This window comes from Haliotis asinina, chromosome 15 (genome assembly GCF_037392515.1).
Source record: "Haliotis asinina isolate JCU_RB_2024 chromosome 15, JCU_Hal_asi_v2, whole genome shotgun sequence".
NCBI lineage: Eukaryota > Metazoa > Mollusca > Gastropoda > Lepetellida > Haliotidae > Haliotis > Haliotis asinina.
In genome coordinates, this window is record NC_090294.1 from 38,076,960 (window position 1) to 38,092,454 (window position 15,495).

A 15,495-nucleotide genomic window follows, 5' to 3' on the forward strand; every position below is an offset into this window, starting at 1 on the left:
AACTCACTTACTTATCGTGCCAAACTCCTTGACTGCGGCAATGTGTTCAATGTGTTTAAATCATTTGATCCCATTTTCTCAACCCATCACATCACTAGGCCATCACATCTGTCATTCAGTTTGCAAATACATTGTGACATTGTGACATTGTGACATTGCTAACTATCTCCCAAATAGCAAGTGCTGGGTCCGAAGAGATAACTCGGAATAGGATGTTTGTTGTCAAGTGGTCATTCACAGGTAGATTGGCCAGTTTAGTGAATTAAATTGGTTAAATTTTACGCTGTATTCACCAATATTCCAGCTATCTGTCGGCGGTCTGTAAGTAATCGAGTCTGGACCAGACAATCCAGTGTTCAACAGCATCAGCATCAATCTGTGCAATTGGGAATCGATGACATGTGTCAAACAAGCCAGCGAGCCTGACCAACCGATTCCGTTAGTCGTCTCTTACGACAAGCATCGTCGCCTCTTATGGCAAGCATGGGTTGCTGAAGGCCTATTCTACTCCGGACCTACTTGAGTCTAGTTTAGTCCAGTATGGGGAGAAGATGCCGGATTGTACAGACTGATAGTGTCAATGGGACCAGAAAATGTTGTCGGAATTCGAAAGATGTAGATGTCAGACAATTCAATGTTTAAATGATGAAATGCCGGGATTGAAAAACTATGTCGAAATTCATAGATTGTCGGATAATTCAGATAACAACATTTGCGTTTTCAATGATAATAGTTTCTTAAACAACTTTTTAGGTGGAGTCCGGAAAATGTTCAAATATCAGAAAGCTGTTGGGTATTAGTAAATGATAAACATGGTTACTATTTATATTTATGTGGCAGTTTTGTACAATGGTAAAATTTGCAATCCATCTGTCCATTTCTGACTCAAACGGACTGTAATATCATGATTCAACGCAATCTGATAAAATAAATGAACACAGTCTGATGTTGGGACCAATGCCGGACAGACAGTTTGGAATGTCAAACTGTACCTGTTTTCGGTCAATGCACAGGTTGTGGCCAGTTCGGATTTTGTAAAATAAAACATTCTGTGCTTAAATAACCAAAACATAAATACTTCGCGGAAAGCAGATTTTGTCCAGTCAACGTGTATTTATACAGCGTAAACAGCTGTTTACTTTTATCAAAATGTCAATTTTGACTTTCTTACTTATGGTTAAACGTCCATTCAAATGAAGAATGTGAATGCACTAGCTGCTATTTGGATGGAATGAAATGCATTCACTTTCGGAAAAAGACGACACTGGTTTACTGATTAATATGTATCTCACCTAATTTCCACTAAATGTGTATAAGGTCTCGGCCTCTGTGTCAGAATTCAACACTCATTAGACAAAACATAAAATTAATGGTTTTACTACTGATATAGTGTCCTGAATATATCAACAATTACGGTATTACGGTTTTACTACGTATCATACTGTGAGCAACACACGCACCTGTCTGGCATCAATTTAGCGTAAATGAAAATTTCACAACACCTGAAAATCAATGAATATTCATTTAGGATACAAACTTTTCTTCGTATGATTATGTAATTATTTCTCTTCATAAGTATGCCATGAAAGGTACAAAGAGATCGCTCCGTCTGAGGAACTATCAGAATTTGGACGTAGGGATTGTCCAAATTAAGACAGGACCTGATTTATATATTTTTAAACAATTTTCGTATAAATGTTGTTTGAGTTAGATATATTGCCATAAAAATGTTTCAATCGAATTTGAATTATTATTATATAAAACAAAGATAATGAATCATAAAGCGTTTTTGACAAACTCGAGCCTGGCCAATCAATTTTCATAATTGTTTTGTCTATAAAAAGGACACAAACACATACACTGAACAAGACAATTGGTTTAAATAAGTGTGTCTATACATTTCATGAAATATAGTCATTTTCATTAATATTATCAGCTTTACTTATAAGGCTGAAATAAATCGCTGTTTATTAACCTGTTCATGTGAAACTGCAATATTTGTCCCAACGTATTGAATCTTGCACATCGCAGGAACTATAGCGCATGTTGCAGTAATGGCTACGTGTGATGTTCTAACACTTGTGTAGAGGCTTAACATATGGTATAGTACACTTACTGAGTCAATTTCCCATGTAAATATTATTCAAACAACCAAAAGCTTTCAAAGAATAAAAACACCTACCTATCCACATATGATATGATGTTGAACAATGATTTATGTAGATACTGCGATTAGTTTCATGAAAAAATATCAGTGATCATTAATATGCTATTTTTGAAATTCAATACTCACAGTAATTATTGGATTTTCACATTCCAAACATACAGGAAATAACGCTCTGAATCGCTATTTTGTATAGTGTGGAAAATGGCGATATTTACGATGAAGCCTATTTTGAAAGGCAATTTTAAGCACTTTAGCTTGGTCTGAGATAACAGTAATAGTATCTGGAAACAGGGAATTTTCCGCAGAATTCAAAACTGTGAAGTATATATATATGTGCGTGGTATATTTAGAATGTTATTGAACGTCAAAGTAGGGTTTCAGAGGAGGGACAGATATGTCCCTGTGGCATTCAGGGGATGTACGTCGTACATCTGAACATTTCGCTCATATGACGACGTGCATACTTGTGCTAGAACAGATTTCAGCTGGTTTTATAATGCTAGCTCACTGAGATGCCATTATGCATGGATGTCCCACTCAGAGACATTACACTGACTGAGCCGACCAGCCCTTGTTGTACCCATTAATGCCGAGCGTCAGCCACGGCCTTGATTTGGGAAGCTCTCTTAGCGCATAGATAGTCGTAAGTTAGTGTTAATGTATGACACTTACGACTGTCTTAGCGCTGAGAGAGCTTCGAAAATTTAGGCCCAGGTCCTTTAACACGGCTAACACTCCCGCTAACTTGGTTGACAAATGTTGCCGTATCCCAGTTGTGTAAATCGATCCTCGTGCTGATGATCACTGGATTGTCTGATCCAGGCTCGAATATTTACAGACCGCCGCCATATAGAGATGGAATATCGCTGGTGCGGCGGTAAACAAAGAAACAAAACAAAACATAAGCACCGTTCGAGTAAAATGACTGCCGTTGGAGAGGTCATTTTGACAGTTGACACACGCCTAACAGCAACATCACTGACACTTTTGTATATGTATGTATGCAACACCTGTTCTACAAATATTCCGGTAACAGTCATAAATTAAAAAAAACCAAACTATCGCCCTAGAGTTAATTATGTCTGTGATAACCACAAATTCGTTACACAGAGCCGACGTATCTTCAAACAGCTAGAAGGCGGTCAGCTAATCCTAAACCAGTGGATTTCAACACAGAGGTGAGTAAAGATGTATTTGTCTACCAGTCTGTGTTCAGGTTCCATCAGTATTTGATATGAACACCAGACTCGTGGAGATACGTGTTAGAATAGGTCTGCAGCAAACCACGCTTGTCGTAAGAGGCAACTAGCAGGATCGGGTGGTCAGGTTCGTTGACTTGGTAACTCGTAACTGCGCAGGTCGAAGTAAAATCACTGGATTGTCTGGTCCAGACTCGATTATTATTACTAACAACGGTCATATAGTTGTGGGAATTAGCGACGGTTCAAAAACTATATATGTTAAAAGTCGCTATTTTCCATTTATATATTTAGGTATTTCCTGGTAAAACAATATTTGTTTGGTCTTTGAAATCATACGTGATGGTCCACGTATAGTCCCTGAAGTATATATATCCAACAAAGCCCACGCAAGTCTAGAAAATGTGGCAAGTCTAGATTTCCTTAGCTTCTGAAAATGAAGAAAGTCTCAGGGCTCCATTTCATTATATTATTTTTTCACTATGAACGTTTTTTTCCGTAAAATATGTTCATTTCAGAGACTAGCTGTTAGTCTAGTCCACGTACATCTGTCACGTAGTCAAGGATCGGATTTCAATGGAATTTGGTAAAAAGGCTATTACCATTACCAAAAACTTACTGGACTGAGGAAATATTCAAATCAATCTATATCTATTCATATGCTCATATTTCACTTTCTCAATGTTTGTGAGCGTATGGATGTGAATGAGCGCATGCGCGCGTGCGTGTGAGTGGTTGCGAATATATGTATGCGAGCATGTGGTTTTGTGCGTGTGCGTGTGTATGATCGTGTGTTTCTTTAACGCATCCCATGGCAACTGTCCAACTACACGACGGCGGTATGTAAATAATCGAGTCTGGGCAGGACAGTCCAGTGATCAACAGCATGAGCATCGCGTACTGTACGCAACTGAGATACGATGCCATGTGTCAACCACGTAAGCGAGCCGGACCACCCGATCCCGTTAGCCGCCTCTTACGACAAGCATTAGTTACTGAAGCTTAAAGCCAACCCGGATCTACTCTGATTGATTGTCTGTGCTAGACAAGCCATCGTCTCATATTATCCGCAACAACACACACCGTGTGTGACCGTTACCCTATGTAAACAACTCATGGGTCATGACGACCAACAGATGTAAGCCTAAAGATTGAAGAGAACTGGGAAAGGTAACACAGCCTCGGGCCACAAATTGCACAACACAACAGATTGACATGTACTCCGGCTGTTAAAAGGGAACTACAACCAGGTAGGGGAATTTACACAGACGCACGCGCGCACGCACAGAGCTCTATGTAGCCTGTTTGAATGGTTTGAAGGCCTTCTGTGCACTGGTAGGGAACTTGATTACAATGGGAGTGTAGTCTCTGTTGTAAAGAAACAATATGATAGTCTTTGTGAATTTTCTCACAGTCTCTGCATTGATATGTGTTTTAATAAGATTATATGGTAACTATAGCTTTAGTTTGTAGTAGTAAAGACTATAATTTTGCTAATCAACACATAATATCATCTTGCAACTTTGCAATGAATGAATTTTGATGATAAATGTGTGTAAAACATAGAGATTAACAACCCTCGAAAAACTAAATGTTCAAGACGATTTATGTCAGGTTTTCAATATGAAATTCCATATTTTCCATATTATACATGTGTATCAATGCTATAATTTGGAAATGCCACTTTTAACACTGGTAAAGGGTGACTGTGTTCAATCGGGATAAAACATGAAGTTATTCTGTTGAATATAAACATAACCATGACCAATAAATTTCATGTCGCCCAAATGAACAAGACTGGTGCTGACAAAGCCAGAAATATTATCGAGGCGAACCTATATAGAATTCTGGAGTAGCAAAGGCAGGCAACTTTGCAGAGCGATTTGCAGCTTCTCAGAAACATGTCATGCAGTCTACTGGGCATACCCCAGACGGAACCATCTGCGCGCGCGCACGCACGCACGCACGCTCACTCGCTCACTCACTCTACCCCCGGGTCCCACTCATTATCTAGAATAATGTGGAGAAGAAAACACCAACTCACTCTCAGTGAGTCCCCATGTAGTGGAATTCTACTGAATGCGGCGTTAAACAGCATTCAGTCAATGTACACCATTCACGTACAATGTTTGCCCATAATGAAAACTCCAACACAACCAAGAAACGGACTATAACCACTCAACTATAAATCCTACCCAGTCCAAGCTGACAGTTGTCTCAGGGAAAGGATTCATGTTTCTTGATTACAGTCGAGCCGGTCTAAATACAAACACGCACCTTTGTTTGTCAAACGTGAGTATAATCATCGCGACAATATCAGATGAGTTTGTTTAGTTGAGCAGACTGACTGTTGGTCGGTGAACCATGACAGTGTAGATACACCAGCAGAGTTCATTCAACATTGATTCGCACGGATAAACATGGCGTGATGTGTGTTGAAGGACAGAGATATAGCGTAATGGTGTAACCCGTCAACTTTACCTGCATATTTTTGGTGTGGGCCGTGCGGTGACTTGCAAGGTTACAAAGCTACCTTACCATTTACGTCAGTGTGTGACACCCCAATGAACCATAACACATTCGCCTCAGTGAATGCAGTTCCGGTTAAACTCCCCATGTGTGGTACAAGGCCGTTCTTGTCCTGAACTTTAAGAGCATATTTTCTGTGGGACGGCCAGCTCGACATCTTTGCACATACAGGTATGTTCAACAGTTGCTTTACGAATAGCGCGACGTTAATCGAAGTTGACTTTATCTATCGATATGAATTGCGACGGTAGCTGCAATTGGTTAGAACTGATCCTCCTCTCACAAAGCATTAAAGTGGTCATAAGTCACTAAGGTAACCTTAGTCTTATGTTAAAGAATGGAAGTTAAGGTTAACATTAGTGAAGGTTGCTTCGTGAAAGGAACCCATTGAGTAGCCCATGCCCTTCTCAAAGGGAGACTAACGGTATCTGAAGGCGAGGTAAGCCGACCCGCCTGAATGTATGTCGTCTACTACTACTACTACTACTACTACTACTACTACTACTACTACTACTACTACTACTACTACTACTACTACAGGTTTTCACTTTGTCTCTGCGCCGTCAGATGTACATATACCGCACGAGAGTAAAGGTCGGATTTATGTTCAGACAACCATGACGTCATGCACGGAAAAACATATGTCTCATCATGCATAGTTTGTTTTAAACTGACGGTGTCAAGGGCGGTATTTATTTCTTCAGCTTCACATCGCTATTCACAGAAGCAGGTTAACCTATGATAATGTTTGTACATGTTTGAACACATGCAAGTCTCTTTCACAAGCCATATATATATGAATTAGAAGAAGCAGTATTATTTAGTCAACAGATTCACACAATTGCAATTTACATAAATTCAAGAATGTTCAGTTTTGTTTTATAGTCGAAAAAATAGTTTTTTTTCCCTGAATATCCTTTAGCTTCAGTATTCAGAATAATTATGTGAATCAACGGTGGATATGCTGAACAGGAAAAGAAACGCATCTCTGGATTATTAAATAGAAGACATAAACATGATCGTTTACTATTATGAGATTTCATGTTAGTATTTTCGAAACTTGCGTTTCTTTTGTTGTTCAGTATAATTATCAAATCATGATATCAACAGCCTTGGCAAATGCTTTCATAAATTGAAATGTAAATATTCTTCACATTGGATCCAAATTACCATATTGGTATCGTTATAGTTAATGGTTCTGGGATTGAAAATCTGTGGAGCAGCAGCAGCAGTAGTAGTAGCAACAGCAGTAGTAGTAGTAGCATCAGCAGCAGCAGCAGCAGCAGCAGTAGTAGTAGTTATAGTAATAGCTGAAGCAGTTATACAAAGAATCAGTTGACGGTAGGAATCGATTTACATTGTTGATTAATACGACAAAACTGAAATCAGGGATAGAAAAAGAAGTTGGTAATATACACTGAAAAAAACATCCAAAGTGTTCAGAGGTGCAAAACGATTGTTTTTACCACATTAAATGAGTTCGAGTAAAGATTAGACTAACAACTAGTCTCTGAAATGAACATATTTTACTGAAAAAAGTTCATAGTGAAAAAATATTATAATGAAATAGAGCCCTGAGACTTTCTTCATTTCCTGAATCTAGGGAAATCTAGACTTGTCACATGTTCTAGGCTTGCATGGGCTTTCTTGGATATATTTGCTTCAGGGTGTGTACGACAGACCAAGTAAAGATCTAATTTCAGGAATGTAACCCATGTTTAACTTCGAGTGTAACAGAATGCAGGGACCGTTTCAAACACAAAAAGTGTCCTAACAATGGTCACTCGACGTAAGGGTTTAGATATGTGTCTCTACCCACAAGCACCTTAACTCCAGCTTGCTCTATATTGGTCAGGTTTTAAGTTACGACCATCCGGGTTTCTATGTTGGTCTCCTTTCACAAAGCACTTAAGGTCATCGTAAGTTATCAGGTAAGCTTCGTGCAGAATGGGAGTGAAGCTTAAACTAAAACAGGTTGTTTCGTATAAGGACCCCAGGGCTTTCCTTCAGTAATAAGACACAATTTAAGTAGGGAAAATACATATAGTGAAAGCTGCCAAAACCGGCATCTGTCCGATCCAGCAAGTTGTCAACACTGGTTTAAAATCTCTGTCCCGCCTGCGCCTTGTATATTTATCTTCAGCTATACCATCCGGCACATTGTCTGAACCGGATCATTTCTTCAGTCCCAACGAGTGCCGGTTTCGACAGCTTCCATTGGATATATACATTTTTAACCTTTTATTGTAAACCCCTTGCCTTATGTACAAAGACAGAATGCATAGGCTGACTAAAGTATTCACAGAATATATCGGGGATATGTGACTTTGCGTATATAATAAGTTTAGAGCATCTCGTTGCCCGACTGAAACATCTCCTGTGAATAGTTCATTTCCAATATATATGGTATCTTAGCCCCCTACACAAAAATCTGAGGCCATCCCATGTTTTTTCGGTCTTTGCTGTGGCAGTAGCGACCAGTATTTTCTGGATTTTATATGGACTATAAATTAGAATCCATCGGTCGTTCCTATTCACATTTGCCTAACGTTGTCATTGGTAACCTGTTATGGACAACATGAACGGAAACTGACAGTATGTAATTACTGACAATGTCGCCTTGTCCTTGTTTTACCTTATTGGGGTTAGAATAGGCCTTCACCAACTCATGCTCGCCACAAAAGACGACTATGCCTGTAACAGGCGACTAACGGGATTGGGTGGCCAGGTTCGCTGACTTGGTTGACACGTCTCACAGATCGATGCTCATGCTGTTGATCACTGGATTGTCTGGTTCAGGCTCGATTACTTACAGACCGCCGCCATATAGGTGGAATTTTGTTGAATGCGGCGTAAAACTAAACTCACTCACTCACTTTTACCTTATTGACATCGTCGGGGCGGTGGGGTAGTCTGTTGAGACCCTTGATTATGCTCAGTGGCAACATTGGGTAGCCAAATGGTTAAAGCGCTCGCTAGTTACGCCAAAGACCCAGGTTCGATTCCCCACAAGGGTACACCGTTGAAGCCCATTTCTGGTGTCATCTGCCTTTATAATGCTGGAATATCGCTAAATATCCATTACTAGATTTCTCCAGGTTCAGGAATCTCCCAAATCACTGGGGCTTCTTTTCAGTTTAAATGGGATTATTTTTTTCTTCCATATATATACATGTATGAAAGCGGAGACTAATGGTTAGTCTACCTAGCTGCTGACTACGTGTAATGTAAGTATCAGACGCCATGTTGCTCATTAGCAGACGACTTATTATTCATCGCGTCAATACTGATCACGAGATTGAGTTGGTATTCCGAGTCAGTGTCGTTACTTGATTTGGGGGTCAAGGTACAAGTGAATAACGTCTTTCTGTGCACGAAATAAGCCATTTGAATTGCAAGAGAGTTTTTCCAATAAGTAGGAGAACGGTTACGGTAAGTGTCTTCCAGGTGATCCCGTCTGTCTCAATCTGACGACAGTGCATGTCTAACAAAACAACTCTGGAAAGTGTTTAATTTCAGGACAACTTGTATCACAGGGGCTTGTATTGCTGGAAATATTACTACAGTCAACGTACGCTTGTAGGACGCAGCACGTATCTTCAGCAATACAAGCTCCTGTGAATTGTATTTCACAATTTAGATATAAAACTGTCCGGAGAATCATTACTACAAACAAGGGTTTATACAACCATATATACAGTCCTCCTGTTGTACATTTTGTAATGTTAAAATAGAATAAGTTATCCAGATATTTTGTGTGTGTGTACAATGAGAAAAGACTGTTGCAGAAACTTAAAGCTTGGCTTAATCTTGACAAAAGCACAAGATCAAATCTGGATGCAGAACATATTATCTTCGGATACCTAGAAAACCGAAATGGTGCATTTAACCTGAATTACATCACAACAAAATATTACATATATGCAAAGAGATGTTCTAATTCGGATCCACAGTTTGTTGGCTACCTACTCATCCTGCGTGAAAGGGACACATCTACTGCCTTTTCGTACTGTAACTACGGTAAATTCTTCACCTTTCGGTCATCTTGTTAATAACCTCTTAATATAAACTACAATGCAAAGGTGTCATTCTGGCCTTGTATAATCACTCTGTGGATTATCTATCACTTGTAGCGTCCCGTGAAGGTTCCGGGATAGAATAGACCTTCGGCATGGGTATGCTTGCTGCAAAAGGTGACTATGCTTGTCGTAAGAGGCGAATAACGGGATCGAGTGGTCAGGCTCGCTGACTTCGTTGACACATGTCATCGGTTCCCAATTGCGAAGATCGATGCTCGTGTTGTTGATCACTGGATAGTCTGATCCAGACTCGATTATTTACAGACCGCCGCCATATAGCTGGAATATTGCCGAGTGCGGCGCAAAACTCAACTCACTCACTCACTACCACCTGTAGCTATATAAGTAAAACCGCCAGATAAACCGGCTGACAAGAGATGAGTGAGTGAGTGAGTTTGGTTTTTTTTTCGCTATCTCCCTGCAATATCACAGCTGGGGACACCAGAAATGGGCTTCACACCTTGTACGCAAGTGGGGAATTGGACCCGGGTCTTCAGCATGACACGCGGAAGGCCTTATCTTGACTCACACATAAATGTTTAGATTTAGCAGACGATTTAGCAGACAACGAGCAAAACATTAGAGTTAACTCTCTTCCATCGATTTGCATTTGTAAAATACCGGTAATTTCCGTACTCCATACGTGATTCAGTGTTATTCGAGATAAAGAATTACTAGCACGAAGTATTGAATGAGTTTGTCATTACCAGCGGGATAAAAGATAAAACATAAAGGATGCATGCTTTATTTCCCATTGAGTTAACACTGGCCGTCGTGAAATTCTGTGTCCCTCTTGTCCCATCAGCAATGGAGGTATACCAGAATCAAATACGCTGACATCAATGTACAACTTGTTTTGAGACTCAGTGAGCGCACATTGCATAACAGTAGCGTGTTACTAAAATCTCGATGCAAGCATTCGTGAGCAACTCGTGCTATTCCGGGACAAACCGAGGGGTTACGGAAAGGGGCGATTGGTGGCGAATGGTAATGCAAGGAGTGTCAGGAATTTCCTGTATTTTAGACGAATGAAACGTTTGATGCCAAAACCATGAATCAGGTATTTGAACCCAAATTTGGTGAGAGCGATCTCATTATATTCTGATGTATTTTTGAGAATATGATAAAATATAATGAAGTGCAAATGTTCACGACTGAGAACCATTTTCGCAAGCCACCTGCCATGGTGTAAATCTTTGCAACTGCCAAACGAGAATTTCGTGAAGGACGTGCAGTCTACATCGGTGGATCTGCTCCTGTGAATAGCACAGGAACACACTGTGCCCTGCGTGAGGCTGTATACCCATGGCACTAAAACGAAAAAAACCCCACTTTTCTACTCAAATGAGATCGGGGTTTGAATTGGTTGGCACTAACTCGCGCGTGTCTTAAGATGCGACTAAGGGGATCGGGTGGTCATGTGGCTGACACATGTCATCGTATCCCAATTGCACAGTACGATGCTCATACTGTTGATCACTGGATTATCTAGCCCAGGCTCGATGATTAACAGACCGCCGACAAATAGCTATAATGTTACTGCCTCGGTTGATGCTGACGTCAAATTGTAATGTTAAACTTCTAATCTGTAATATCTATGTTTGGTAGATCACTATGACAACTGATTGGAAGCCGACGGCTGATGACCTGGAGTCCCTCGCAGCGGCCAAAATCGCTTTCAAACAGGGTAATACCAATGACGACGTCATCACGTTTTACTCACAGTGGGCCAAAGAGGGAAAGTATCAGAAGGTATGTCAAAGGTGAAACGACATGCACTTTAAGGGCCCCGTTGAATAAAGCGATCTCAAAATACTGTCACAAGTCCACGTTTTAAAGCACGAGAGTAACGGTGATGTTGTCTCTGAGATCGCTTTGTGAAATATGGACGTACATATTCTGGTCCATATTTCGGACTGGAACGTACGCATTGATTAGAAAATGGTGAAATAGCTTTGTATTGTTTGGTTCTCATCGGGTTTTGGAGTGAGAATGAATGAATGGTGTTGAAAAATTGAAAATCCTGATCGACTTTTGAAATATCGACATATCGATGAGAGGCACATCGACTTGACAAAACAACACAAAAAGCGGCTAAGATTTATATGATTTATTTTCTTGTTCCTGTGGCAAATTTGTCAACTGATCGACCCGTAAGGCTTGCAGTTTGCATACACCGACGTACCAAAGAAGGTTCACACATGATGTTTTGTGATTATATTAGAAAAGACAAAGTATTTTTTTTCAAAGTGTCTTGACAGACAGACTGTATATGTTACTTTCATTTGTACCTCAGTTTATGTTAGCTTGAATGTTTCTGACTGCGGCGTTAAACATCAGTCACTCAGTATGTGGTTGCAGGATACGGAGCCTGAGCGGTACCGGGCCCACATCCAGGCCTGTGAAAATATCGAGAACTACTTCCCCGGAAGTAAGAATGAGGTCAAGGTCATCGATATCGGCGCCGGGACCGGCCGCGTGGCTGTTGAGGTCAGATGTGCTTCAGTGTCATTTGTCATCACGTGTTTAATATCGACAGATAGTCATTGTCGGTTAATGCCTGGATATGTAAAACCATTGTAAACCTGTTTATGACCTATATCGTGAGTACGCTTTTTGGTCAAATGGGGTAGCCAAGTAATGAAAGCGTTCGCCCGTCACGCCAAAGACCCGGGTTCGATTACCCACATGGGTACAATGTGTGAAGTCCATTATGATGGTGTCCCCGTCGTGACTTTGCTGGAATATTGCTAAAAGCGGCTGAAATCTAAGCGCACTCTCCCAGTGGCCACATGTCAAGAATGAAAATTGAGATCCTATTTCACAAATATTTTGTTTGTTTGCTATCTCTGCGATATAATCGGGTTTGGACAAGACAATCTAACCGAATGACATTATGAGTACCGATCCCCCCATCCGGGATACAGTGATTTGCAACAGCCGTCAGAGAGCCTGACCAGCTGATCCTGTAAGTCGCATCGCACGACAATCATGGGTTGTGACAGTCAATTGTAACCCAGGGGTTCCTTTCGCAAAGCAACTTTTAATAAGGTTAACCTTTACTAAGGTTAACCTTAACTCGCATTCTTCAGCATTGCACTAAGATTACCGAGTAACTTATGATCACCTTAGTGTTTTGTGAAAGGAGGCCTTGTTTTTTATGTCCGGTTTGCTGACATTTGCATAGATCTGTGCTCGTGATGTCAATCAATCGGTCATTTCCAATCAAACAACAAACAAACATTATGTCATAAAGCTGTCACAAAAGCTATCCTAGGCTATGACTGTCGTATCTCCTGCATTGTAACAGACTTGCGACATTCTGCCATAGCTTTTTTTAAACGGAATTTCAGGTAGATTCCTAATGTTCCTATAATCAACATTTCATTGCAGCTTTTGAAGAAAGGTTTCAAGCTAATGGACGCCTTAGAACCCACGGCTGAGATGTTAGATGAGGCAAAGAAACAGAACCATTATAAGAACTATATGCAGCTTGGTATCGGCGCTGACAAACTCCCTATAGATGACAGTAGGTGGAGCTGATATCAAAGTCGCAATTTTGATATTACTGACGATAAATCTTTACAACTCAACGAATATTTGTTCCTTGCCACTCGTAAAGGAAGTGAGTCTAGTAGGCGTAACAGTAAAGCACTCAGATACTCAACGTAACTAACTTTTAAAGGCAACCTTTTGCCTTTGTCTCGCGATGCGCTCCTTCCGATATTAAGCTCATTCCAGGCACTCGTCGCCAACTTGCGATACCCGAGACGGCGCCCAGTTTACTACTGGTACCAGATTTCCGGTGCCAAGGGTATATTCAAGAGTCAGCTCTGGTTCCAAATTGCGCAACTGCCATTTAGGACTTTACTGTACCGGCCCAAATGTACAACAATGCTTGGCTGCCACAGCTGTTGACAGTTGCGCCTCTATTGAGAATAGAAGACGTATAGACTATTCCTAGTAATACTTGGTTTACAAAGGGATAGTTAGATCGGCAAGGATTATCGGCGCCTTGATGTGAACTGACAACCATGAGATCATTCGTAGAGGTATGACACGTTGTTTGTGTCACCGAAAGTACTAAGGTCTCACGAAGTGTAGTGACCTACTTAGGGGCCCTACCTTATTTCGCGAGAGATGTTTCAGCTAATACGACTACGCCAAGGATGTGGGAAACAGCTCTGAAAACTGGACTATATAATATGTATATGTCAGTGTAGAGATTGCGATCTGGTAGATTGCGATTGGAGTCTCTACTGGTTGAGTCTCCGATCCTACTAGTAGAGATTGCGATTGGAGTCTCTACTGGTAGAATCTCCGACCCTACTAGTAGAAACTGCAATCGTAGTCTCCACTGAATAGTCAATTTCCAATTCAGCTGGTAGAAATGCTGATTTATCTGTGGGACAACAATGCAAAATGTTTCTTGTTTCTTCTTGTCAAGCTGGGCTATGTGGTCATCCAGCAGTTTGTAAAACTTGGCCTTCTGTTCCTCCATTGTCCACTGGTGTGTGATGATCTGTTCAGCTGATAACTGGTTCATGTTCAAATCTATTCCCCTTATATACCCACAAACAGTGTAACACCTCTGACATCTGACATACCTACAGCCCAGTATATCTACATTAGTTAAAACAACAAAAAGATTTCACCTACTCATAATGGAAGAGTCCTAAAGACCAATTAATCCATGAGAGTAAAGGAAGAACCAAGTAACAATGAAAGCTGGATTAACAGATTGAGCTTAACAGATTAAGATTGACTGGAATTGAGTAAACAATTATATTAGTTAACTTAATGTTGTTGTTTTTTTTCCAGACATATTATATTTCCAGAGAAACCTGAATTGGTGAAAAAGCATGTTTCCTGTTCTAGGAAATACTGAATTGGTTTGTTGTTACAAGGTGTAGGTGGTATGTAGGCATTCTGGGAGGAGGGGTACAGGGCAATTAAGTACTTGGACATTACCCACCTGAGAATATTATTGCCTGGTCATTTCCCCACCTCTTTGAAATGCAGTGTTTTTATAATGATTACTGATCAATATTTGAGACTTACATCGAAATGAATTCAAACCTCCTACTTTTAACTATGACTTTGAGATGTAGGAGTTGGGGTGGGATTAAAGACAGCATGTATTTAACATCTCACTGTAAACAGTAGGAAAATAAGTAAATCACGAAGTTTTTCCTGGCAACAAAACATCAAATAGCAACCTAAAAAACTGATTTTTTCTACATCCAACTGCAGCATGTAAGGAAGGTGTGACATATTGTTTTATGTTTACATTATGTTTACATATATGAAAATAAATTTTGTGTTTCTAAATATTCACTGGCTTGTATAAGTGTAGGACTGCAATCTCAACCCTGACAGATTTGAGTATCTACTGGTAGGAATTGTGATTCTATAGGTTCTTTTATATGATCAGAGTCTCTACCAGTAGAGACTCCAATCGCAATCTCTACTGGTAAAGACTCCGATCGCAATCTCTACCCTGACATATATATAGTTAGCC

At 40.3% G+C, this 15,495-nt stretch overlaps 1 protein-coding gene across 4 annotated transcripts in view; it reads left to right on the forward strand.

Moving 5' to 3' along the window:
- Positions 1-15,495, forward strand: part of LOC137266368 (methyltransferase-like protein 27) — a 44,124-nt gene that overhangs the window by 26,193 nt on the left and 2,436 nt on the right. The window contains exons 1-4 of one of the 4 annotated variants that reach the window (XM_067801863.1): positions 4,469-4,616; positions 11,583-11,726; positions 12,336-12,464; positions 13,368-13,503. In XM_067801863.1, coding sequence (XP_067657964.1) covers positions 11,589-11,726; positions 12,336-12,464; positions 13,368-13,503 — 403 coding nt within the window. In that variant the 5' untranslated portion in view covers positions 4,469-4,616; positions 11,583-11,588. Of the gene's footprint in view, positions 1-4,468; positions 4,617-5,577; positions 5,659-5,997; positions 6,067-11,582; positions 11,727-12,335; positions 12,465-13,367; positions 13,504-15,495 lie in introns of those variants that run through there. The other 3 variants (XM_067801860.1, XM_067801862.1, XM_067801861.1) reach the window with 3 other exon arrangements.